This window comes from Anomalospiza imberbis, chromosome 2 (assembly GCF_031753505.1).
Source record: "Anomalospiza imberbis isolate Cuckoo-Finch-1a 21T00152 chromosome 2, ASM3175350v1, whole genome shotgun sequence".
Taxonomy (NCBI): Eukaryota; Metazoa; Chordata; class Aves; order Passeriformes; family Viduidae; genus Anomalospiza; species Anomalospiza imberbis.
The window spans coordinates 15,586,966-15,612,783 of NC_089682.1; the positions used below are offsets into that span (position 1 = coordinate 15,586,966).

The 25,818-nt window shown below is 38.0% G+C and overlaps 1 protein-coding gene across 6 annotated transcripts in view; it reads left to right on the plus strand.

Annotated features, from left to right (window-relative positions):
- The window catches only part of SH3KBP1 (SH3 domain containing kinase binding protein 1), a 211,899-nt gene that overhangs the window by 56,849 nt on the left and 129,232 nt on the right, over positions 1-25,818 (plus strand). For 5 of the 6 annotated variants that reach the window (XR_010995877.1, XM_068179919.1, XM_068179921.1 and 2 more), the window contains one exon: positions 21,020-21,143. Coding sequence is in view for 5 of the 6 variants with exons in the window: in XM_068179919.1 (XP_068036020.1) it covers positions 21,020-21,143 (124 nt within the window). In the remaining variant the exon portion in view is untranslated. Of the gene's footprint in view, positions 1-20,866; positions 20,875-21,019; positions 21,144-25,818 lie in introns of those variants that run through there. The other variant, XM_068179923.1, reaches the window with a different exon arrangement.

Consider the following 25,818-nt stretch of genomic DNA (forward strand, 5'->3'; position numbering starts at 1 on the left):
TTCTGCATGTAACCAAAGAAAGCACAGGCTACTTGCCTCAAATCAGTGCATGTTGGTGGAAGTACATCCTCCCTGCATGTAGACAGAGGTTACACTTAGAAATGAAGGAGATGCTGTAGTCCTGGTGTGTCTTGTCCAGTGCCCTTTTCCCAGCCCTCAGCAGTAATCGACAGCTGAGAAGGACAGGCTCTTCTGAATTAACCCTTCAATGTTGTGTTTCTTGTTACTTCTCAAAATGGGAGAATAAAATTGCCATTAAACCATTTTTGTTTTCTGTATGATGCTGCATATAACCTGCCAGCTCTGGGCTTGATGCTTTGAATATAGAAATACTTTGAGGATCTACTTCCAGTGCCCCTCTTGCTCTTGATTATAGCCTGTAATTGCATTTTTTGAGTTGATAAATGTAATTTCTTCCATTTATTTGTATGAAAATGGGCTTGTAATGTAATGTTGGTGACTCCTAACTTGATCTCTTTCACTCAGGAAAAATCACTGTGAATTTTTGAGAAAAAGGCCAACCTCCTCTGCCTTATTCAAATTGCCTGTTTTCTTTCTTAAATTAGGTCTTCCAACTAAGTTGTCACTTATAATTTAAATGTGACAGAGGAGGTGGCTGAGTTGCATTTAGTTTTTTACCTTGAAAAACTGTAGGGCAAACCAAAACTATAGCAACGGTTACGCTCCATACAGTGCACGAGAAGGACAGGGTAACATCATACCTTTTTCAAGGGAAGGTAACCGATTGTGACTAGGTGTGCAATATATGCTGATAGAAGAAATGTGCACATAAAAGTAAAAAAAGGTAAAAGTTTACTGAATAGGTGACTGGGTACTTGGTCTGCTAGGAAGTAATCTATGCAGTTCACTATACTTCTTAAATCCCTGTACCTTTTTTTTCTCAAGTTTGTTTTCTCAAGTAATATCTTACAGAAATTATCTACACATCAGATTGAGACTATTCTGTGTGTAACCCTAGGAGAGAAATGCTGTGAATATGCCACTCCTGCTCATTGCAGTACTGTGCTCTAATGGAGTTAAGCTTTCATGTATTTACCATTCCTAATCCATATGTACAAAGTTGCAGATGCCAACCTTTTTTTACAAGAAAATATAGGTGCTAACTTTAACTTGCTGGTGTCTTGCAGTGCTGTAGGTGCTGTCTCTGATGAAGAGGGATCTCAGGAAAGTGACTTGGCAGATGCAGATGTGAAACAGTTTATAGTTTGTTCTCACTAAGCAATTTGTCTCTTATATAGTTTTTTTTTTTTAATTTACCCATCTATATTAGGGAAAAAATAATTGCAAATTCCTCCCTTCCCCTTTGAGTTTTGTAAACAATACACTGGGTTTTAGACTAACAGTGCCTGCTGATTTATGTGTTCCTGCTGTTCTAGACCCAGTGCCTGGTTTGCCAGACTTCTGGCTCTATTAGGACATGTTTAATATTTAACAGCTTAATCCATGGACTGACTTGATTTTCAAGGGAGAGAGTTTTGCTTTCCACAGTCAGATCTTTGACTGGAGCTGATGCCCTACCTGCTGGATTATTAATACCCAGTTCAAAGTGTCCAGTTCATTTTTCAGTTCTTGAGTTTCCCACTTTCCCTCTTCTTTTAAGTCTTGGTTGTTATAGAAATACTGAGTTTTGGTGACAAACTCTATTTCTTCTCAAGTATCACATAAAATAAGGTGAAACTTGTTAGCAGGAACTGTAAGTATATTATTGTAGACATCTGTAATAGTAGAATTTATATTTTTCCCCCTTTCAACAGCTCAGCCTCCTATTGTTTAATGCATACTTACAGGCTATAAAGGAACTGTTATAATAAAGGGTGTTTACAGGAGTCTGCTGTAGTCTAAGGAAATCCAGAGAGGCTGTTTTGCAGCCTGTCCCAGTCCCCAGCCTCTCTGGAAGCTTTCTTGCATAGTTACTCTAGCTATGAATTTTCAACAGTACCTCAACACACCAGGGAAAAAACTGGCTGGGCTTCGTTGCATAAAAAGATGAATACTACTTTGTACAAATGTTGTGGTGTTTAGAGTATTTCTTCCCAGTGTCAGACATTTTCAGTAGGTCTTGGATGTAATTCAGCATATGTGCTTCCTTTAACAAACAAACAGGATTGGTTTTATGTTCTTACTGAGTACCCTGTACAGTTTCTGAGGGTGGAAGGCTGAGTGCTATGTGGGAAGGCAGGAATACATTGATGCTCAAGGATTCTTTACCTGCGCTACATGTTGCTAAGTTTCTTTTTCCCCCTCATTTATCTTCATTACTCTGTGCTATCCCACCCCCATTTTGAGGATTCCTTGACTTTTTTTTTTTGCATCTTAACTAAAACCTTACAGGCTTTGATGGCTGTTCAGTTTGCAGAGCTGATTTCACTCCCTTTAGGCTATCTAGCAATAAGAGTTGCACAGTTGGCTTTTCCTCTGTCTCCAAGTAAATGGGATAGACAGAAAAAAAGTTTGACTGTATACAGGCTTTGGGGCTGGTTCTAATATTTTTCAGTTTTAATTTCCAGCTGTTTGTAATAAAAACCTGCTTTAGAAATGATCATCAGCATGATACAGTTATATGGTGAATAAAACCTCCATCTTCAAACTGTATTTCAGTTTTTGAGGCTTATTTTTTTTCTTGACAGTCTGTAGTGGTGGGTTTAGTGCTTGCCCTCCTAAGAGTCAGTGTTTAAGCAGGAAACACTTGCATCATAAAAGGTTATAAAGATAATGAGTTCAGATTATTACAGTGGTGATATCACTGCAACAGGCAGAGAGACATCTGGCTGTGGTCAGATACAGGTGCTCTTGTGTTTTGTGTTGTTTTCTCTGACATCTGGATAGTGCAAATCTGAGTTTTCTTCCTCTGAAGAACAAAAAGTCATGTCTAGTACACTTTTCTGCTATGAAAGTCCTTACAAATATATAAGGCTGGCTTTTCATGTGTAAAGTGACAGGATGAGAGTCACCAAGCAGTTCTTGTACTGTTGAACCCTGTTGAATGATTGCTCTCTGCCCTACAAACCGAAGGCTTCTCAACTCCTTCAGTCAGGTACTGGCTGTTGTCACTGCCTGGGCAGAGTTACAGGTGATGCTCATGATAACAGTGTTGCTACTTCTGCTTCAGACTGGATCACACAAGCAAGAAACTGAGTTAAATGTGTTAAAATCTAAATAAATACATGTTTAGTACCATTTAAATGGGATAGCTTTTTCAAGAAGAAGATGTGAAAAAAACTGGACACCTTCCACAAGTGTCATGAATCAGCTAGATTTGCTAGCTTTCTCTTACAATCCATTTGGGCAGAATTTCTACTGGTGATGATGATAAGTTTCTGATGTATCCAACAGACACCTCTTTAAGCAGTGACTGGGGAATGGAATCAAAACAATCAGAGTGTTCTTTTTAAAATAATTGCATTAAGCGTCCACTTAACTGGATAATATTAGATTTATGAAATAAAGCTTACAAAATTAAACAGAATATAAATGAGTGCCAATTGACTACACTCTTGCCTTATACATTATCAAAAGGATTTTACATATTCTTTGGCAATTTAGATTTTTGTTAATGTTAAAGACACTGAACAGTTTTGATATTCATTTAAACAAAATAATGTCCTAAAATGCTATTCACTGTAAAACAGCAGAGTGTGGAAAATAATTTGGTTCAAAATCGTCTTCAGGCCATCTTTTCTTTTGGACATCTCATATTGTTAAAACGAGGAAATAAGTTTAAAAACATGATGTGAGAAGAGAGTGGAAGTAAAATTTAGCTGTGTCCTCCAGAGGGTACTTCAAAAGTTAATGATTTTTAGAAATAAGCTCTGGAGATTAATTCTAATTTTCTCTGTTTTTTTTTTTCTGTTAACCTCATTGTATATGAGATGTGTGTGTGTGTGAATTAAGAATGTAAGTAGTCATGATAATTCTTGTTCTTTAATAGAATTTTTCCCTTGTTTTAAAAATATTATAAATTTTGATGGTAGTAACATTTGGCCAAAGATTCTTACTGAATTCAGGGTTAGCAATGTTTTTACAATGCTTAGTTGAAAAATGTAGTTTGTGGCTGACTGCCCCAGATTTTGAGTGAATGAAAATAAATATCCAAAGACAAGGTCTGAGTTGTGACTTTGTGAAAAAGGAATAGTATGCTTTTCCAGTTTTCCTTGTGCACTTCAGAAATTTGGGTAAATATTTTGACGTGACCAGGAAACCTGAGCAACTAAATGAAAGAGTCTTATTTTCTGACCTTAGAAGCATCTTTGTATATAAAATTACTTTTGAAAGTTAAACTCTGAGTAAGAAGAACTTTAGAGATAAACTAAGACAAATAAGTAAATACATAGGATTTCCCTGAGAACTGCATGTCTGAGTCTTGTGAATAGATTTGAATAAAAAAATTTGGAAGTATGAGAGGGAATTTCATGTTATTCAAAACCAAACTGCTCTATTTTTCATCCCTGATCTGTGAAACTGCCATACTGAAGGCAGTGTTATGAGGTAAAGGAGAAGCTGGGAGAGCAAAATGTTGTGCTGTGGGATAAAAAGGGAGAAAGGAAGCTGAAATACTTGTTTTGATTACCTGTGTCTCCAACCTTTGTTTTCTAAATGACAAATAAATTACTTCCTATTAAACTGTCAATGGCATTAATGTTAAGGTGTGGTTGGTTCTTTTTAAAAGATTTGTGTAGCTGTATAAATAAATGGAGACCAGACCATTTATTTTGATCTGTGTGTATATTTAATAAATATCTAAAATACAGGAAATATGGAATTGACCAGTACTTGGCCAGCATGGTCCTTATTATACTCAAGCTTCCTTTTTGCCTTTTTAAATGACTTTTTCCCAGTTATTCAATGTTTATTTGTGTGGGCTTGGTGACAGTGAATGTGAGATAAAGCTTATTTAGATGAGGAAGCAAGTGATTTTGTTAAAAAAGACATTAAGTAGGAAAGATAAACATTATTTTTCAGGACTTGGAATGTTTAAGTTGTTGGTTTAAGAGCTTCTTGTAGCTGCTAGAATATCTGGCTTTAGCAGATTAACTAGTGATTATCAAATATGTTTGACCAGACTAGTTACTTGCCTCCCCTCTTTATAGGTGAAGGTTCTTTCCCCAGCACTTCAGCTGCTCAGTGGACTCATGTGACTCTTGCCATTGGTCACACCCTGTACAGTACTTTAGAAAAAATTAAGTGCAAAGCAAACAAACTCTTTCCTCGTGCCTTGTAGTCTGTGCCAACTTAAATTTTGTGTTAGTATTGATGGTAGATAATGAAATATGTGTTGAAAATACCTGTAAATACAAATTCAGTGCAGTAGTCGCTGACTGTGCAGCACTTACTTGACAGAGGGACAGAAGATGGATGAAAAGTGACCAAATGTAGGATTGGCTTATTCTCTTTGAATGAGTGAGAGCTAAATGGAGACACTGTTATAGGAATGTATGAGGTTCATTTCTCTAAATGGGTACTTGTTACAGCTCTCATTGCTAGCAGGTGCACTGGTGCAGACACTGCTCACCTCTCTCATTTCTGCATTTCCTCCTGCCTGTAGTAGTGACAACCACCTCTGCCACTTGTGTGTTGTGTGGAGCAGTGTGCAGACACATCCAAACCAGTTTACAGCTGTGCTGTGCCTCCCCAGCCCTGCGTGGGGTTTCCTTTCAGTTGTGGATTTCAAGCTGCTTGCCAGATCCTCGGATCTAATGTTTGCTGCTTGCTTGCTCTGTATTTGTCTTCCTCTTCCTCTAGCAGAACATCCTCAATGGACCTTGTTTCCTCCCAGTTTTATATTGGGATTGAAAGTGACATCTTTGTCTTTTATACTTTTTAGTGTAGTATGATGTATGGTCAGCTCTGTTTCCTTTTCAGAGGTATCTGTTTCCAGGCCACTACTCCCATGAATTCTGGGACATGTCCACTACAGCCCTTGCCTAGAGTGGTTAATGACTTTCCAGAAGGAGTCTGTTAGTTGATTTGGGATTAAAATGATACTGTTTACAAAGTAGAACACACCTATGCTTTGGGTGTTTCTTTAAAACACTGCTGTGTGGGTGTTCCTAGATAACTTTTGTTTTTTCAATATTCCCCCATGGAGTGGCTCACAGAGGGGAGGAGCAGTGTAAGCACGGTGTAAGAGGTGCTGATAGATATGGGGTCTTGTTTGCCCTGAGGAATGGGCATAAAAACTTGATTTCTTGATGAGACCTGTTAGAATCAGTAGAACTACCTGAGTGTAAATGTACTCCTTGACCTGAAGTAAATGTGTCAAGGACAGCTCCCAATGAAAACAAAGGAAGCAAGTGGCTTTTGCTCTGTGCTGTCAAAATTAATATTGTAGAGGTAAAACACCCCTACATCTGAACTTAAAGCATTTTGCAGTAAAGGCAGTTAAATCTAAATGTCTGGAATATCCTGTAATTTCTAGAAGATTTTGGAGTATCTAGAAGAAGGAGTGGGTTTTTTTTTTTTGCCTTCCCAGTAAAAAATACAGCTCAGGGGAGGTTGGATAGAGAGTACTCTCATGAACTGCCTGGCAAATTACTCTGCTTTGCCTGCAGCTTCTTGAGTTCAGTATTTGCCACAAATGGAAGGATACTCCCTTCTGCTAAGTGAGATTTCTCCCAGTTCTTTTCAAGAGATATTTGTATTTATATTAATTATACAATAATTGTCTTAATTTTCTACGATTTTTACTGTGCATACACATTTATCTTTTAGAGCAGGCAGCTACTTTCAAGGTAGGCTGCTACTGGGTAACAAAAGCTAAGTCATATATTGTCATTTTTCCTGTCATCCTGAGAACTGTGTATGTCAATATTTAGAATTTCAAGGCATAGATCTGGATATTTATAATTGGAGCCATATCAGTTTAATAATTAAAGTTGCAGTAAAGTCTACTTGAAATGTAGGTGAGTCCTCTTCAAAACAGAGGAATAACACTCGGTGTCTTCCCTCAGCTTACAACACTCAGACCAGGAGTATATCAAATGTTCAAAATTAATTGATCTTTTCTTGATAAATTGGTGAGTAAGAAGAATTGCTAATGCTTAGATCAAAAAATAGGTCTTTCTTCTACACATGACATATGCAACTTTTCCCTCTTGATTCTTGTTTAAAGGTAAAAATGAAAAGTAAGTAATAATTTTTTTAATTGAAAAGTATTTAAAGACAATTTCTCTGGGTGTTTGTAGCTGCTGAAATCTTGTTCCTGCTTGCTGAATCAATCTGCACCATCTGCATCATCATTCAGTGATGCTCAGCAGGCAAACAAGTTCAGAGGACTCAGTCCTGAAGTTCCGATCTATCTTTATATATGGTGAGACCACCATTTCATCATCCTTGATGACTCCTATGCACCTGCTGTCTGCTTTCCTTCTTTAACTCTCATCTTTAAACTTTCATTTCCCCTCAGCAGAACTGCATAATCAGTACTTTTCTTTTACCTCTATCTTATTTACAATAACAGTCAGCCTCAAGCATTCTTGTACCACATGGTGCATTGGAAGAAACCATAAAATAGCTGTCTCTGCTTGGAAGGACACTTATCCAAACAAAGATTATACTTTCTCATGTAACTCATCTGTGAACAGGAAACCTGCTGAGTGTGCTAAGCAGATATGCATCATTTTTTCTCATGTGGACTTGACCATAATATGTCCTGTACTGTTTTGGGGTTTTTTTGTAATACAAGCCAATGGGTATGTGTGGCTCTGATAGCCAGGAAGGTTTGTTTAAAGTTTCATGCTGGCTGAATAAATACTAGGTTGAGAAACTCCAAACGTAGTTTCAGTATGATGCATTACTTCCAAGGTAGCTTGCCAATCTCTTTTGCAATTGAGTAATTACAGGATTGAGTAATTTCAGGTGAGGATTGTGGTCACCAAATCTTCTCCCATCTGTGATGCTAGGCTGCACCTCTCCTACAAATACCAATGGTATATCAAATTCTCTCAGGCAGTTGTATCACCCATCAGAATTTTTTAGTCTCGAGCAACACTCTTTGCTGTTCTGGATCAGTGTTGAGCATGGTTATTTCTTCTATTTGCATTCTTTATACCTCTTTTCCCTTGGATAAGACCAAGATATAGAAGGTTGTTTTGCTAGAATAGATTGTTCAATACATCCCCTTTTCACTGCTTGTTCCTTTTTCACAGCTGTAAAAGAGCAGACAGAACATATGAAGAGCCTAGAAAATTCTACCATGAAAGCTTTGTCCAGAGACCTTCATTCTACTAAGAGAAAGCAGTAACAAGTGTGGAGGAGAGCTGCTGCATTTCTAGGGAGTTTTTGAGACCCGTTGTTTAAGGTTTGGGTCAATTTTCCCAGCTATTAAGATTTTATGAATAGGGCTATCTTTTCTAAATATCAAATCTCTAGAATTAAGGCTAATACCTCCAAAGAAACATGTGACCTACATTTTATAAAGGGATTTCCATGGTTCCAGGACATCTTTTAATAGGGATTATTAAAATTGTTGTTCTCAATCTTTTTGGTTTCATACCATTTTTCCCCCCTCTAAGAAATTACCTCTGGGTTTGAGCATATCAGCAACATGCTGGAACTCAGAAGGCTATACCAGACAGAAAGGAATCCATAAGATATATGGCCCCATTCAAAACTCACATGAATTAACCTGTATCTTCTGTAATGTTTGCAGGAAGAAAGGTCAGATTAAGATGGAAAATAATCAAATAAAAAATTTTGCTTAATAGCTGCAAGGGTTGTAAGACTTGAGGAACGTGACTGTCAGAAGTGCTGAGGAACTGCTTCTGCCACTGGCTACCTCTGGAAATTGTTGGTGCTTAGCACCAGGAAAAACTGGAATAACAATACATTGTCTTGTGAACGGTGGCAGGTGGATGCCAGCAATATTTATAGAGAGACCTCTAGCCCTAAACAGTTAGACTGCAGAAGGAAGAGTGTTAAATTCTAATCTCTGATTTAGAAGTCTGGCAGCACGCACTATTCACATGGTGTGTGATTTGAATAATGATGCATCTACTCCTGATCTCATTAACCCTGATTTAATCCAGGATCTTATATCATTAATTCCTGCAGGCTTTCATACATCTGGTTACACAAACAAACAAAGCCCTAAAAATCCTGTAACACTGTAATTATCTTTCCATCTAAATATTTTCATGATCCTTTATTTTTGTTTTGAAAAAAGTCTCAGCTTGTCTTTTGAAACAGAGATGCATCTTCAAGAATCTCAGTTTTTATTTTACATGCAGTGGAACTCCCTGACACTTGCCCTCCCCAGGGTTCAGTGGACTTCTCTGCATTACCTTAATAAGTGTATGCTGCAGAGGGTTGAGCAGTTGTGTTAGTTCAATAGAGTATTTGGTGAGAGGTCTATCAAAAACAGTAGGAATGTCTGTAATTTGTCCTAACCTTTTTATGGCACAGTTCTTCATTCTATAATGCAGAATTATGTGATTGAAGACCTCTATAGAAATTTGTACAATTTTTCATTACTTGCTAATTGGATAGAAAAATGGCTGTTTGGACCATCACCAAGAGTTTTTAAAGTGTGGTTGAAATGAAAATTTTGAAGTTGTGTACAGCTGTATTTAATGTATTTTGCATGTTTTTGTGTAGCACAATGACTTTCTTTCAGTTTGTGTGATTTGTTTTTAGTTGTTTCTTTTTCACTGTACAACATAATTTAGAAAAGATAAATCCTTTCTTAAAAAAAACCTTCCATATGATTTTACACAGAGAATGCAAGATACTGGGTGAGTCAGTTAATGTTCTCATTAGAAAATCCTGCTGTTAAGGATCATCTGATTTGTGATAGGATTTTACATAAAGGATTTATGTTACTTTGTCTCTCTCTAAACCTGTTTGTGTCACAGAGATAGCTTATCTGCTTATCTAACACATTTCAGTTTGTGATAATATCTCCCAGCAATTTTTTTCCTAAGAGTGTATGTTGTTGCTTTTTTTCTGTATTGGTAATCTCTTCAGATTGGTATGGTTGTGAGAAGGAACATAAATACAACAGAAGTTTCATATATATATATGTATATATATATATATGCTAATACACACAGGGTTTTGTTATACTGTCAGCAGAAATATTTTTGCTACATGAAATATCCATTTTTGAATGTCTAAAACTGTAGTCTGTTACATTTTTTAATAAGGCCAGGTGTCTAGGAGGAGAAACTCTTAGCATGCTAGATTCTGGCATATCCCACTCTCTACTCAAAAAAATGAGGAATGACATTGCACTTTCAAGCAAAGTTAACAATGCTTTTAATAGTTAGGTGAAAATAGAACCTTTGTGAGAAGGAATTTATTTTTATTTGAAACTGCTTGAGTCATTTAATTTTGCTGGAGCTGGACTGGGGGGGAGGATGGTTGAGAAGCACCTTTTGTGCCTCCCCACAGTACCTCCCTGCAATATCCAAGGATGCAGGGAGGAACACACATGTGTTTCTGAGCACCTGCACAGATGTGTGTGTGTGTGCTGAGAACACGGGGCAGCTGAAATGCACACAGATGTACTGTGCTATCGCCAGACACAGGTGAAAGGCAGGAGTTCCAGCTGATAAAAGCCTGGTTGGCCATCCCTTGTCATGAAGGTTATAGAAGTGGGGGAAGAAAATGCCAGCTAGAGTCTGGTTGCTGAGCATCTTCCCCATAGCAATCCCTGCTGCAGCAGTGCCTTTTGCCCTTAATCCCACTACTCACATATGTTGCTAAACATGTAAAGCAAAACAAATTCCCAGCCCCAGATGAAAACTGGGAAGGAGTGTGTACTGCAGGGGTTCATGGGCAGGTGTTAGCAGACAACTCTACAGCAGCGGGAAATCAGGAAGTTGCTTCCAGTTCATCTGCAGGTTGAGAGACCTGCTGCAGTTGTATGGTGTGATTCTCTGGGAGGTTTCTGAAATGCAAAGTCCGTGTCAACTCTGCAACTTGCCTGCTCTAAATCTTAGAGTCTTTGGGTCATCATCTCTCAAGTGTCTCATACATGGATGGTGTGTCCCTCTGTTCTGGTGACAAGGTGACAGGTTTGGTTTTCCTCACCCTTTTAATAAATTTATAACGAACTTCTGCTTTTGTATTTCTCACCTACTTTGGGTAACCTACACATAAAGATCAACAAATGTACTTGCTGTTTTTCAAAGTCTTCCTTAGAGGTGTCTTGTCACAGTGTGCACGAAATGCTAAGTGCTTATGCAGCCGGCCTATGCCAATCACTTCTGCGTCTTCGTGCTTCCTGCCATCTGCTGTGTCTGTTCATCAGTTATGCTTTGCTTACACCTACGTTGTGAGGCCTCAGAGAGAGGTACTGTCATTTGAAAAAAATGGGTCAGGATGAATTGAGTGGCTTGGAGTGGCATCCAGCACCCAGCACGCCATGGTTTTCCTATTTCCCTTTTTTTATTGCTCTAATTATACTTTTCAGTCTTGCTCTGTTAACTGCAGTAAGATGTAATGAATTGGTTCTTCTGGTGGCAGTGAAGCTGATCACTGATGTAGCCAAGCACATCTCCAAAACCCAAACCACAATGTGCAGAGGGTGTATTCTTTTTTCTTCCTGGTTTTCTCTGAGACAGGTGGTGTTTCGTGATTGTTTGTTTTAAAATGTGCTCTCTACTTTTTTTACTGTTGTATTCCTTGCTGTTTCTTGTAGACTCCATCTCCCTTCCCCCTCCACCCCCTCCATGTTTCTCTAATATTTTCTTTTCTGATAATTAAAAAACCACAGTAAATTAATTGGTATAGGTGAATATGAGCTGTCTCCTTTTGAACTGAGTACAAAGTGTGTGGCTAAGGGATTTAACAAGATTTTCTGGAGCTGAGTGAATGCAGAAACACACACTCATGTTCACAGACAAGTAGAGCTGAAATTGCACAAGACTCAACAAACCTTAGAGTTTTCTTAATTTTATTAGAAAGCAGGCACTCATCTCTCTAAAAGTACAAGGCTTTCTACATATGTCAGAGTGTAAATCCTATCCAGAAGATCTGTACTTATCAGGATGTAAAAAAATATATAACAAATAACATAACAAATCTCTATTGAAAAAGGAAGAAAGTGGAGATTCTTTAAAAGAGGAGCTTGAGTTTGCTGTAGATTACAGGTCACTGATGTGTAGAAGAGGAACAGAGGATTTAGGTGCGGCACAGTGTGGCCTCCTGTGTTATGGAGGGCCTCGTAGCTTGGGCATCTCTGGCTGGGATAAACAGGACAGTTCAGACACAGATATCACAGAGAAGTGATAAAGCAGCTTAAGCAGGAGCAGGTTACACTGTGCCTTCAGTGCACAGTGCTTTTGTGGTTAATGTAGAGTACACTGGATGTAGGAGTTAATTTTTTTTCATAACAACTGCTGGTTTGTCACATCATAGTAAATGTGTTTGTTGCCAGTTGTTTGCTTTAAATCCGACCTATTAATTTTTTTACATAGGTGTTTTCAATTGCCCCACTATTGTCTCAAATGTCTGAGGGATGACCTTTGTTCTAAGTAAAGTTTATTAATAAAATTAGTGCCAAAATGAGTATTTAAATGTTCCAAGAGCAATGTGCATGACAGATGGGCTGTAGAAGCCTTTACTTATGGCAGTGTAACAAATTTATGATTGTGCAGGCTGGTTCTAGGTGTACAGTAGGCAGGGGAGCAGTGTCCTGACATGAAGCTTTGCAGTACTCATAAGGCCCTTCCATCTGAGAAGCAAGGGTGGCTTACCTGAGCAGCCATGAAAGCAGCACTTCTGGCTGTGTCCAAGGCTTTATCCGTGCTGGGAGAGAGCAAATCTCTCATTGTGTTCAATGTAACACAACAAGAAAAACAAAGGAGGTAAAGCAGGTCAGAGTCCTCATCCTTAAGGTACCTGTTCTGCTGGAGTAGATATGTTGTTCAGCATGTAAATCTTGGTGAACAAATACTGATTTTCTCTGTCAAGCTGCAAATCAGATAGCAGTCATGTGAGCCACAGAAACAGACTTGATTTTAAAGGCCAGATACAGAAACCAAAGAGAGGTTTAGGAGGCTGTGGTTAGAAATAACCCCGGAACTAGGCAGTACTGGCACAAGCCAAGAGGCTGATAGTGAAAAAAGGAGAGCAGATGTGGATTCTTGCAGCAGTGAAACAAGAGCATAGCTTTTGTCATGAGCTCAGAGGACGTGTGCAGTAGCAGTTTGGGATCTGTGCCTCTGTTGGAAGCTGGGGGTCACTGCTACAGAGCACAGTCTCCAAACCATCCTTCCCCCTCTGCTTGTTGACAGAGCCACTGGTGAGTGTCTCCTGTCATGATGGGGAGATCTCAGTCTTGATCACCGTGCTTGAAGGTCCCATGTCCTCCCTCTATCTTGGACCTGGTATTGCCCTAGAAAGGAGAAACTAAAGGCTAGTGATGCAGAAGCCCAGCAAATAAAAGCTAGATGGTTTCTTATTTCTCCCTGAAATGTTGTCATTTTGCTTTTTTCAGAATGTAAAGTTCATGCTATGAAAGTATACTGGATTTTAGTGCAGGCAACATCTTTCTGGTTGAAAATAATTTTCATTTTGATTCTAGTTCAGTTGCTGTGAAAATTTGTTCCAACCTTGCTTTAGGATACATTGTTTATTTATATTAGAACTACAAGATTCTTGAAAATCAGTGTCACATTTCTAACTAAGGACATTCATAATTATTCAATAACTCTTAACTAGTTTTAGTGAAAATGTTGCAGGAATTTACTTAGGAGGTCTAAATATTAAATTGATGTACTATGCAGCAGAGTTTTCTTTTGAGGCATTTAATAATTGAATGACTGAACTCATATTGTTTGGAGTTAGAGACGCTGTCTGCAGGAAATCAAGATGGCAGCTGTCTCTTGAAATGTAAAGTGTGGTTTTTGAGAAAAGGGATTGAAGGAAAAGCATTCTGTATCTCAGAGGGGTCAAAGTGCTCCTGACATTTCCATTGTCATCTTTTGATAATTCAAATGTGTTGCATTGTTTCCTCTTTGCTGTGTATGATTCCGGGCTCTAATTTCTGCTCCCATATTTGGCTTCAAGCAGGGAACATGCTGCAGATTTTAGAATTGTGAAAGACTCATTATTTCTCAGCTTTCAATTCTTTAGTTATGCATGTATCTTGTTTTCAAAAGCTTTGATTTTCATTAAACCTCTTGCTCCCAGGATGCAAGAACTGTTGTTCCCTTCATATGGAAGCCACAGATAAATCACCTTATAGTCTGATAGTGATTCTTCTCATAATTTTTCATGGTTCACAACAGTTTTGAGGAATGAAGTGTTGGCCTTAGGATTTTGTACCTGCAGCAGTGCAAAAAAGGATTTTGTTGCGTTTAGAGTCATGGCAAAGGTTGCAGCAATTTCCTCAAATGTTTTCAGCTGAGTTTCCTATAAAAGAACTGTTATGGTAAAAAAACTTGAAACTTTGGTGTAGTGAAAATGGCAGAAGTTCCTGTACTTTCCTAACTGTAACTTTTATGGCTGACCTAATTCAAGCATTTGCTCTAATTTCAAGGAAGCTTTTTGATAGAGGGGAGTAAACTTCGTCATGTAAAGGCACATAAATAGAGGAAACTTTTTTCTTGAAATCTAGTAAATGATTCAATTCTGAGAAAAAAAGCTAGGTCTTGCAAACAGTAGTAGAAAACTATATTTTCACTTTGAAAGCTGTTAACTGTTCTTTTTGTCTCTCTTCAGAATGACAAAGCATGTGTCATTTCAATGAGTAACAAAAGATAAGGTGTGCTTAATTTATAAATTTTAATTGTGTTTAATTTATAAATTTTATATGTTGAAATAGCCATTTAATAGGGTACAGGTATACTTGAATATATTGTATTTTCCTATGTGATGGACTTTCATCACACTATGTAATTTGTTGTTATTTGAAGTTTTGTCACGTTGTAAAGCTGATGAGCTTAGGGATAGCATCTTTCAAATTTCCTGTGGCTTACACTGATGTAGGATAGGATTAAAGAAGACCCAAATAAAAACAGCTCAGGTATTGTTAAGATTTTGTGTTTCTTTGCAGAAAATATATTTCAAAATTTGCTAGAAGAAAAGAATCTTTTCACAGTGATTTGGCTGCTGGTATCTATGCAGTATGGTTGAATCCTAGTTACAAAAAAGTAGTATATTTTGTGTATTAAAAGGGTGTACAAACTGTAAGGGCCTTTATGCCCTCATACTATCTTTGAAATCATAATATTTCACAGAATGAAGTTTAGTTTATTTTTAAATTTCACAATTACTTTTTTCAATATTTCTCAGATTGAGGGTGCTTCTTCCGAGTAAGAGCTGCTTATCATATTGGAATCACACTGAAACCCACGTAGACAGGAGGTGGAAGCTGTCTTAAAATTTCTGACATCAAGAGAGCATCTTTTAGGTTTAGTGGTTGATTGCAAGGTTACTTACTTAAGGGCTGGGTTCCTGAGACATAGCCTCTTGAAAATGATCTACCATTAACCTGAACCTGCAGTTATCTCTGTGTGGGCTAGGAAAGAAGTGCATCATTTAAATCCATGGAATTGATAGCGGGCAGTGCTCCAAAACCAAGAACCAAATAGTCCCAAAGATTAGCTTTAGAGATATTTTTGAAGCTGTTAGCACTGTGAAAGCCTACATCTTTGCAAATGGGTTGTGTGAGTGAGACAACTGCTCATTCTGCAGAAACATCTCACAGGAACTGAGAGGTAAAGAGCCAAGCACTGCACTCAGGAGCTCTGAGCTCCTTCTCCTGAGGCTCTTCGTGGGGTTTCCATTGATATCTGTCTTGTGAACTTTATTCTGGGAAGAGGCCTCAAGGTTGTCAAGCCTGTTCCAGATATTGTCACCACAGGGATTACTGGTGAAGGTTCTCACAGTTTGTCCCTTAGAGGAGACTCAGCGTGGCGCAGATGTCCGGCTGTCCCCGTCCACCCACCCTGTTCTACTCAAGAGCAGATTGGCGCACAGTGAGTGGTGGTTGTATCTGATTAGAGTGTGAATATATCTGCTGTAGTCAAAATAAAACCAGAAACCAGTGCAAAAGTCTTGGGCAGGAGGTGCACTGAAGTCCTTGCTGGGCAGGCAGCAGGTTGATCTTTTCCCAGTGTTTTTGGGCAAAATAATGTAATCCAATATCTTACCTGTCTAGTTTCTCCTCTCCTTTATTACACAAGCTTATTTTTCAAGACACAGCAGTTTCTGAACTTGAAACTGGACAATTAGTTTCTGTTCATCCTCCTTTAGCATTTAAATTCAGCTGTTCTTGAGCTACTTAGAGCAGATTGAGGATTTCTATCCTAACTGAAAGTTTGCTTTGTACTTATTTCTGCACATGTAATTTCTTCTTTAAAAAAATAATATCTGCAAACTTCAACTCGAAATCAGAACTAGAAATAGATTTTGTCATATACTGGGGAAAATTCCCACAAGCCACCTTTGATATGCATGGGTTTGCAAGCTCATTTGCCTACTCTTCGCTCATGTGGTAGGCTTCAACTCTTTGCAGATCTGGAAGGACTGGGTTACATAGAGAGATTTCTATAACTATTACTGATAAAGCTTCTAGGGCTATGGTAGTTCATTTACCAAATATGCTAGGTAGTCATTTTCAGTATACTTTTTGCAGGAAAATAAAGTGAGCTTTAAAATAAAAATAAAAATAAATTTACTTGGTATATTTATTTGGCCAGAGTTATTTGTGTTTGTTTTCACTTCATTTTTCAAGAAGAAATGCAATTTTGAATAAGGCATTATAATATTTTAGAGTAATAATCTATTTTTTTACAGCAGCTTGGGGTGGGGATAGACGTAAAGGGCTATGTCAGTATTTCTGAATTTAATAGTACCAAGGGTCCCTTTGGCCTGAGGATAAGGATGCCTGGCTCTGTTTGAGCCACGGCTGAAGAAAAGTTCTAAAATCCTAAGTTCCCCAAGGGACAGCACTACAGAAGAGAAGTCAGCAAGGAGGCAGAAGCAACATACTAGAGAGAGGAGAGAGGCTGTAATATTGGCATGAGTGTTTGCTGCAGGCTACAGTGGTGAGGCTGCTGAAGGCTGGGGCATTTGTTAGCTTTTGTTTATAAGATTTTAGTCTTATGCTGTAGACTAATATAGTAAAATCAGGCAACCCCAAGCTCTAGGAATGATTGGCATCTGACGCCATGGCTTTGGAATGCTGAACATTCACTTTATTAAGTCGATATTATATTACATTATACTATATTATATCTATACTACATCATACTTACTCCTAACTACTCCTACTGAAAACGCGTGACTGTCAGCCAAAGTCCCAACACTCACACGTGGATCCAATTGGTCAATAAATCAAAACACCATCACCAGAATCCAATCAAGCCATCACCTTCAGATAAATAATCTTCCAACACATTTCACATGTTCAAAATAACAACAGGAGCAGCAAGCAGAGATGAGAATTGTTTTTCCTTCATTTCTGTTTCTCTCACAGCTTCTCTCTGTTCAGAGGGCACGTGAATACCACTGGCTAAGACCAGGAATTGAAGAGAGGTACAAAGGTTTTAAAGCTGGCATCACTTACTGCAGAATGCATCCTAAGCCACTTAGATATGGGCTTCCCATAGGGTACTGCTAATTATGAGTATGTTTCTGATAAGATTTTAGTTTAGTAGAGCTAGATTGACCTTTAGTTGATTTCTGTTTCATTGTTTAGACAATTCTCCACTTTTCCTTTCAGTTCCCTCCAGGGTCTGTAACTTCAGGTTGCTGGGGTTGATCATGCCATGTTACTCTGGGCACTAGCTATGAAAGATTATGGCCCTTCTCGTGAGCATCAAAGGTAACAGTAATGAAAAGTACCACAAAAAACTGTTAGGCACACAAAAAAAGAAGTCCTTGGACAATTTTGGTGCCTGTAAGGTGCCAAACCTTCTGTGTGAATTTCAGTTTAGTGGACAATTGGCATGTGTGTCTTTCTTCTTTCCACGAATAGTGGATGAGAAAGAAGTGCAAGATTCCCCATGCTAAAAACAAATGCCAGTGTTTGGGAGTTGTCTTGTATTCCTTTGCTTTTTTCAGAAGCCAAACAAGGCTTTCTCAAAAAGCTGTCAGCAGCAGCAAAGGCACCAGTGTCATTCATCTGGAGACTAAAGGGTACAGCATTGTTTTCTGTTATAGCAGACAATTTTCTCTGTCAGTTTTGAAGTTGCAAAGGGATTTTTACAGTTAAAAATATTGTACTGCTGCTTCAGAATTTGTGAGTTGAGGATTTAATTACATTCTGACATAAAGAATGAAAAGTAACACGTAATGACGCACAGGAAGTAAGTTCTGGCACGATGGGGTCTTCCATAGGATGTTGTCTTGTGGTCTTGTTCACATGAGAATGCTGTTTGACTCACAAATTCTGTTTAAACGGCAGATAGTTTTTTAATACGCAGTAAGTTTGTCACCTAGCTGCAAAATAGATGTAAAGCTCTGGGTGAAGTAATTTATTATACATTTTAATTTTTAAGGCTGTGAAAAAGAAGCTTGTAGAATAATGTATATGTTTAGTCTAGTCCACTTCTTTTAGAAAGTGATATATTCTTCTAAATGCATACAGTGTTCTTAAAGTCTCACATGGTTCACTTTTTTACCACAACTATGTACAATATTTCTTCTAACAACAGCAGCATCTATCACACAGATATCACACACCTTTCATACACATATTCACATTTGTTATTTCAGTTATTATGGTTACTCTGAGGAGTTGTTTTTAGATACTATTTTACCAGTGTGATGGCAGTACATAAAGGATTTACTGTACCTTCCATAAGCAGTAATTTATAAAAGTTTTATCTCTGCTAATGTACTGATACACAGAAAATGCTTTGAGCAGATGTAGAAGACTGTATTAATGCTGTATAGCTAATAAGTCAGCTTTGAAATAATTGGTTTGGGGAAATAGAAGGTTAAAAAAAATTTTGAGATTCAGGTTTAAGGTTTATCTTACAGACAATAACTTTAAAATTCTTGCTGTGCTTGATGCTGTTTACAGATGACAGCTTCAGAAACTTCAAATAGAAATGTGCTTTCTATGCATTAGTGCTCATGTCTGATATGCTGAAAATCTAAATAAGATCTACAGTATTTCCTGTGTATGGTACAAAGCTGTGGGGTGGTGGAAATTGATCCTGCACTGGGATGTAGAAGAGGGCAGTGAATGTAAGAGAGGTGAAAGAGAGGAGGAGAGGTAGAGGTTTTTGTAATGGGAAGAGCTCATCCAAAGCCATCACCTGTCTCTGATGCTTGTTTAATGTAGATCTCATCTAATTTGCAGATGATATCAAACTGGGGGAGCAACTAACATGCTTGAAGGCAGGGCTGCACTTCAGAGGGCCCCAGACAGAAGCATTATGGAATCCAGCAAGGACAAATACCAGTTCTTGCCCTGGGAAGGAGGAATGCTGGCAGATCTGCAGAGTGGGACCTGATAAATTTGGTTACAACTCTGCTGAAAAGGACCTGTGGGTCCTGGTGGGCAGCAACGTAAATATGTGCCAGTCTTGTACCCCGGCACCAGCACAGTGAACAGCAGCCTGGGCTGCATTAATAGCCTGCAGATTGAGGGAAGTGGTAATCCTCCTTTGCCTAGCACTCATAAATCCACATCCAGAATACAGCATCCCATTTTGTGGATGGGATGAGAATTTTGCATAAAGGGAAGATATTGATAAGCCAAAGCAAGTTCTGTGCCTCTGGAAGCTGGAGCACATGCTCCCTAAGGAGATGCTAAGGGAGGTGTGGGCTTGTTCAGCTTGAAAACAGGGTTTTGGGGGGACCTTCTGCTACATAAAAATTGTTATCCAGGAGATAGAGACACACCTTTCGCAGTGATGTCGTGGGCAGGACAGGAGAGAGCAGATGGGATTTGAGAAGAAAGTTCCAGGCAAGGTATAAGGAAAAATTTTGTCACTATAAAGTCAGTCAAGCAGTGGACTTCTGCAGCCTCTGTCCTTTGAGGTTTGCAAAACCCAGCTGCTCAAACAGCCTTGCACAGCCTGGTCACCTCCACTCAGAGGTGACCCTGCTTTGAACTGAATTGGAGTAGGGACCTTCCGAGTTCTCTCTCAGCCTGAGTGGTTCTGTGGATCTAGGACAAAGCTTGGAGCCAAAACTCTTTTTTTTCCTTATATTTTGGGACGTGCTTATAAGCAAATGGTTCAGCCTCTGTAGTGTGTCAGTCACCTGTCTAGAAAGTGAGATAATGCTGTTTGTTTGCTTCAGTGGTGTTTCAATATAATACATATGAAAGGTGATGATATTTTGGATGCTTTGTCAAAATGGGTATGAACATCAACAGAGTTAGGCTTTTAAAGTCTGATTAAGAAGCTGATAGAGAGGGTACTGTGCATCTCTAGCAGTAACTATGAAGCTGTTTTCTGTGGATTTGCTTTCATGAAACCCCACCATATATATTTTCGATATATATTGTCAATCCCCTTAAAAGGTAGTGAGCAACAAAATGTGTCAGTGTTAGCAACAGCTCTGACAGCAGTCTTGCTATATGCTTCTGCCAATTATGGTAACATTTGTCATATTTTCCTAGTTAATAGTTTTTTTCTTGCTATGGTGGTTGTTTCTGTGGTCTTCTCATTGGAGGGGAAGCAGACTTAGCTGCCTTTACATCAGGGGCTCTGTACTGGTTCTGCCCTGTTTATCAAATGTACAGCTCACTGCTGGATAAACTGAAACATCTATTTTTTTCCCTCCTCACACTTTTCAGCTTTGGTGATCTTAACTAAGAGATTTTTAAAGCTGTCCTACAATTTTCACACATAGATAAGGGGTTATTTGAAAAAGAAAAACAGTAGTGGCCATTGGAAGAGGTTACTGAAAATTGCTTTCTTTTTGTGGCATTTCAACTTTGTAAGAGTCTTTGAGGTAACATTAGAGCAGGCAGAGGTGTGTACATAGAAGATTTAAGAAATTTTGGGAGCTTGAGATTTAGAATATTCTGTAATACCTTTCTTTAAACTGGTTATTTTTTTTCTTTTCCCTCTTTACCTGTCTTCTGCAGGAAATAAAGAAAGACATGAAGAAAGAAAATACTGCCAACAAACCACCAGAGAAGCCTATAAATGAAGTTTCCAATGGAAGCCCTTTACTGTTGTCTGAGACAATTATTAGAACCAACAAAAAAGGTATAGTATATGGACATTAAATGTATATTAAATTCAAGACTTCCAAAGAACAAAATGTAAACCTTCCTTGTTTCTAGAAATAAAGCTAGAGTCTATTTAATTGAAAAGGCATAGCAGGAATAATAATAGAAAAAAAATCATTGTCCTCTTTGACTGACATATATGGATGCATGTCTAATACTTCCACATAAATTTGCACAGACATCCCTTTCTTTTTAGGGAAATCCCTCCTCCATACATTTAATTAAGGAAAGTTATATGAGGAGATTGCTAAAGCTTAATAAAGTAAGGAAATGGCAGTTTGCATATATGGAGGGTTTTGCACAGGGATGTCAGTCTACATTCACATATTCATGCTTTATTTGGGACAGAGATCTCTAAAAGAGGAAAAAAAAGTGGAAAACATACAACTTAATGCATTATTTTCTTGGGAAGTGTCTTTTACTGTCTTTTTTTTTTGAGACTGGAATGTGTCCTCTTCATGTCTGGCTTGACTCCCAATGCAGATTCCTATGTAGGGTTTTGGATGGCTAAAATGAAAGCCTCCATATCTTCTGTGTCATTCCCTAGCTCCCTGCCCTGCTTTCAGAACTACCAGAACAAAACAAAAAATTGGAAATATAAAACCTGGACTTTTCTTCAGGTTATATTTATGCTCCTGCTTGTAGGAGGACAACAGGGTCTGTGCAAGAGATGTGCCGTAATTTTTTCTGGAGGATTCACATGACAGTTTCTTGCTTGCTGTCTTATACAGAATAATCTGCTGTCATTAATAATTGCTGTAATGTAATTTCCATTTTAGTGTGTCTTCTATACTTTTAGGATTGTTATGGACATTTCCTTTATGTATTATCAGCTAGCATTTTATTTGAGCTGCAGTTTCAGTAGAGGTCTTATACTTAAGGTTTACAACTGCAAGTGAAGAAGAACTAATAATTTTTGCAAAATGTATTACTTCCTTTAAAATCTGAAGCAGACTAATCTCTACCTCTTTTGCAATGATTGATATCCTCTTAAAGAAAAGATTGGAAATAAATCTCAGAAAACTTTGTCTTTTGAGCTTGCAGTTTTGTCTTGAATCTAGAGACACGTCCAAATTTTCTGCTTCGGGTTATAAGTTTTTCAAGCAACAGCAGAATTAAATTACTAAGAATTATTATTTTTCATGGCTGCTATACAGAACCATATGAGTAGTTGGGAAATTATCTAGGGACCAAGTTTGTTCCATATTGCTTCAGCTGCTATTTGGAGAAGGCTAATAGCTGTGGCAGATACAGAGATTTGTTTCAGTCACAAGGGGATAGCACTCCAAATATGGTTCTTAGGGCACTTTCTCCTCCTTTTTCTTCCCTCTGGCTAGAACCTTTAAAGGATTCAGGAGAGAAAGATTTTTCTGTCTCTAGCTGAAGAATACAAAATCTCATATTTACTGAGATGAGAAAAGCAAAGTCTGACATGAAGATCTGTAGGTTGAGGCAGGGGTTAGGTTTGGAAGTAGCAATTTCATATTAGGAAGTTATTTCATTGGACTTGGTTGGTGGGGATTGCACTGCTCATGGCCACCTGTACATCATGTCAGGGTTGGTGCACTGTTCATCTTGGCTGCATCCTCACAACCATTTCTGTTGCTGCAGAAAAAGCAGGTGCAGAAGGCCATGGTCTGGCAGCACCAAGAGGATGCACAAGGCACAACAAGGCAGGAGAGCTTCCCCGTGTTTTTCCTGGGATCTGTTAGAGCATGGTGCCACATGGTAGCCATGGTAGCCTTGTTTAAGTGTGGAGGGTTCAGCAAATAATGGCTGCTGTGTTCAGAAAGAGTTTTTTAAGATCTGTGTGGCCAATCTCCTTGTGGAAAGTGTTACCATATTGTATTGAAGAGTGAGCCCTTAGTGCCATGGGTGTTATTTTCTTCAAATGTTCTTGTCCTGGGATTTTTATCAAATTCTAACTCAGTCTATTTATTGATCACAGAATGTGACCTGAATGACATGAAAAAGGGGACGGGGACAGAGTGTTTGTGTTTGGTTCGTTGGTTGTTTTGTTTTCTTGTGTTCTCTTTGTTGTTAGGAAGTGAGGAGGACAGGATGCATCTAAAGGTCTTTAGCCACTGTTCAGCAGTGAAAGTGGTAGGCAGTATTTTTTATTTGCTTGGGCAATGTAATCCTGCTGCTTGCAACTTCAGAGCAGAGCCAGTGATGTGGAAGTGAAGCATTCTGTGCTGCTGCATTGTTTTTATTACCAAGATGATGATAATAAGTGCTATTCTACTGCTGTGGTGTTATATTGTGTAGTTTTACTACTTAACTTGGTTGGCCTAATTTAAGTGTCAGCACTTTAGCAAGCATTTACATTTGAGGAGAAGAATCTTGGTCTCTTGGGCTTCTGGCCTGTAGAGAGTTTTTCCTTGAGAAATATTGACAAGTGTCCAACAGTGGTATTCAAGGAAAATAGCTAAATTATTTGTTAGAAGCATCTAAGTAACTAAGAGGAAAATAATTAATTTCTGAACTAAAAAGCTATTTAGGATCCAACTTTATATCCTGTTTTTTCATGCTAATTATTTCTAAATACTGAATTGAAATTAGGGGTTCTAATAATAAAATCAGTGTAAATTGAAGTAAGTGGCTGCATAATATTTATTTGCTGACTGGAGTTAAAGCACAACGGTAATGGGTGTTGGATTGCACGTGTAGCATAGGAACAAATTAAAGTTGGTGTAATTCCACCAGCAGTGGCCTACATGGGTTATTACTTTCATTACGTAGTGAGGGTTACAACTGGTTGTATGTCACCATTTGTGAATCATTCAGGTTTTTGTTGCAAAGGCCAAGAGGACATGGAAAGATTTGATTTTTTTTCTGCTTTTCACTGTGGGCAGTAAAACCAGAATATGTCTCATCCTTTAATGTTTCTTGTTGACCACAGATATTTGTGACCTAATGGAAACAAACAGTAGTGACCACTGCTGTGGTGGACATAATTTAGGAAATTCTATGGAACTTTTGCTAAATCACTGTTGGCCAAATTACCACACTTATCTTCCTAGGTCAGGTATTTTAATATGTATTTAATTTGTATATTGCAGTGATATATCCAGTTTTATGAGTAACTTCCATTTTTTTCAGGTGGCTCTGCCTTAGGTTGCCTATTGGCAAAACCTGGTTTATACCTGCCTCATTAAGATGTTGAGATCTGCTCCAGTATGGTGGCAATGGCAATTAATATCCAGGAAACGGAGCGTTTTAATTTAGCACTGCAGTGGGTTCATTCTTCTCCTGTGAAAGGCTCAGGAAAGGAGTTTGCTGGAGTGTAGGGATGGGGTTGGGGAAGCGTGATGGCCTTGTGCTTTCCCGGGCTGTTCCCAGGGCTGCAGCAGCTCTGGGCTGGTTTGCTGGGTGCTTCAGGTACTGCAGTGTCAGCCCAGTCTAGGGAAAAAGGCCGTGGCACTGAGGCACCTATCTGCATCTGTAGGAATGTCAGATGTTGGTTGGCTTGCATATTCATTGCCAGAAACTGGGAGGGATTATTCTTTTGCTTCTTCCTATAGTTCATAAGTCAAGAAAATCCTTTCCTCACCATGAGTGGATCTTTAAATATAACTTTTCCCTGCTTTAGATTTTTTTGTTTTCATATAGAATTATTGTTAGAAAACTTTTATAAAGCTGACATTTAAAAATACATTAAAAATAGCTTTTTGCTATTTAGAATTGGCATTGTTGCACTTTGGTAATAGCAGTGTGGGAAAGCCTTTTCTTCTCAGAGAATATTTTCAGATTGTTTGAAAAAAGCAAAACTATTGCTATTGTTGCAATTATTTAATAACATAAGAAAATTACAACCAGGTCTTGGAACAGAAAAACATAGAAAGGTTGTTTTTTTTTTTTTTTCCTTGAATGCTTTTCCAACATGGTGAAATTCCATCTCTAAGTTAACTTTCAAAATCTAAACCAAGATCCAAAGTTTTGCAACTGTTTCAGATCTGTCAGAAATACAGTATGATCTTCATTCAGGTATAAAGGTACATTATGGAAACTTGCCTTCAATAAGTGTTAAAGGAAACTTGCCTTTAAGTGTTAAATGGCCATAACTTATTTTAGACTAGTTTTGTTTTGATTTTTGAGTATCCTATTTTTAAGTATCTTATTCATTGTGCTGTTTTGTGTGTCTGGGAACAAGAGCCCACTTACTTAGGTCAAGCTGCAAAACTGGAACTGATAGACTGTATTTTGTAAGTAAACTAACAACAATTGTTATATGAGTAAACATATTTGAGGCAAAGATATATTGCCTTGTCAGATATATTTGTTTTCTATAAACTGTAATTGCAGGCTGCATTGAGCCAGCAAATCTGGAACAGTTTATCACGTGTTACATGCTCTTAATCAAAGCCAAACACTGAAAGCAAGGAAAGTTTTTCTTTAGTTCTCTTGAGAATTATTTAATTTACCTTCCAGCCTACATTTAAATAATAGAAATAATTTGCATGCAATGCTAAAAGGGAAATTTTGTGTAAATAAGTTTGATGATATAATAGGTTTTCATTTAGGAATAAATAACAAGTCTGTTATATGCAAAACTGAGATTTAAGTCAATTTTTGTAAATTAGATAAATGAGAAAAATATTTTGCAAGAAAAATGCTTCATCATTTTGTTTGATAGTTTGTTGATTATTTGG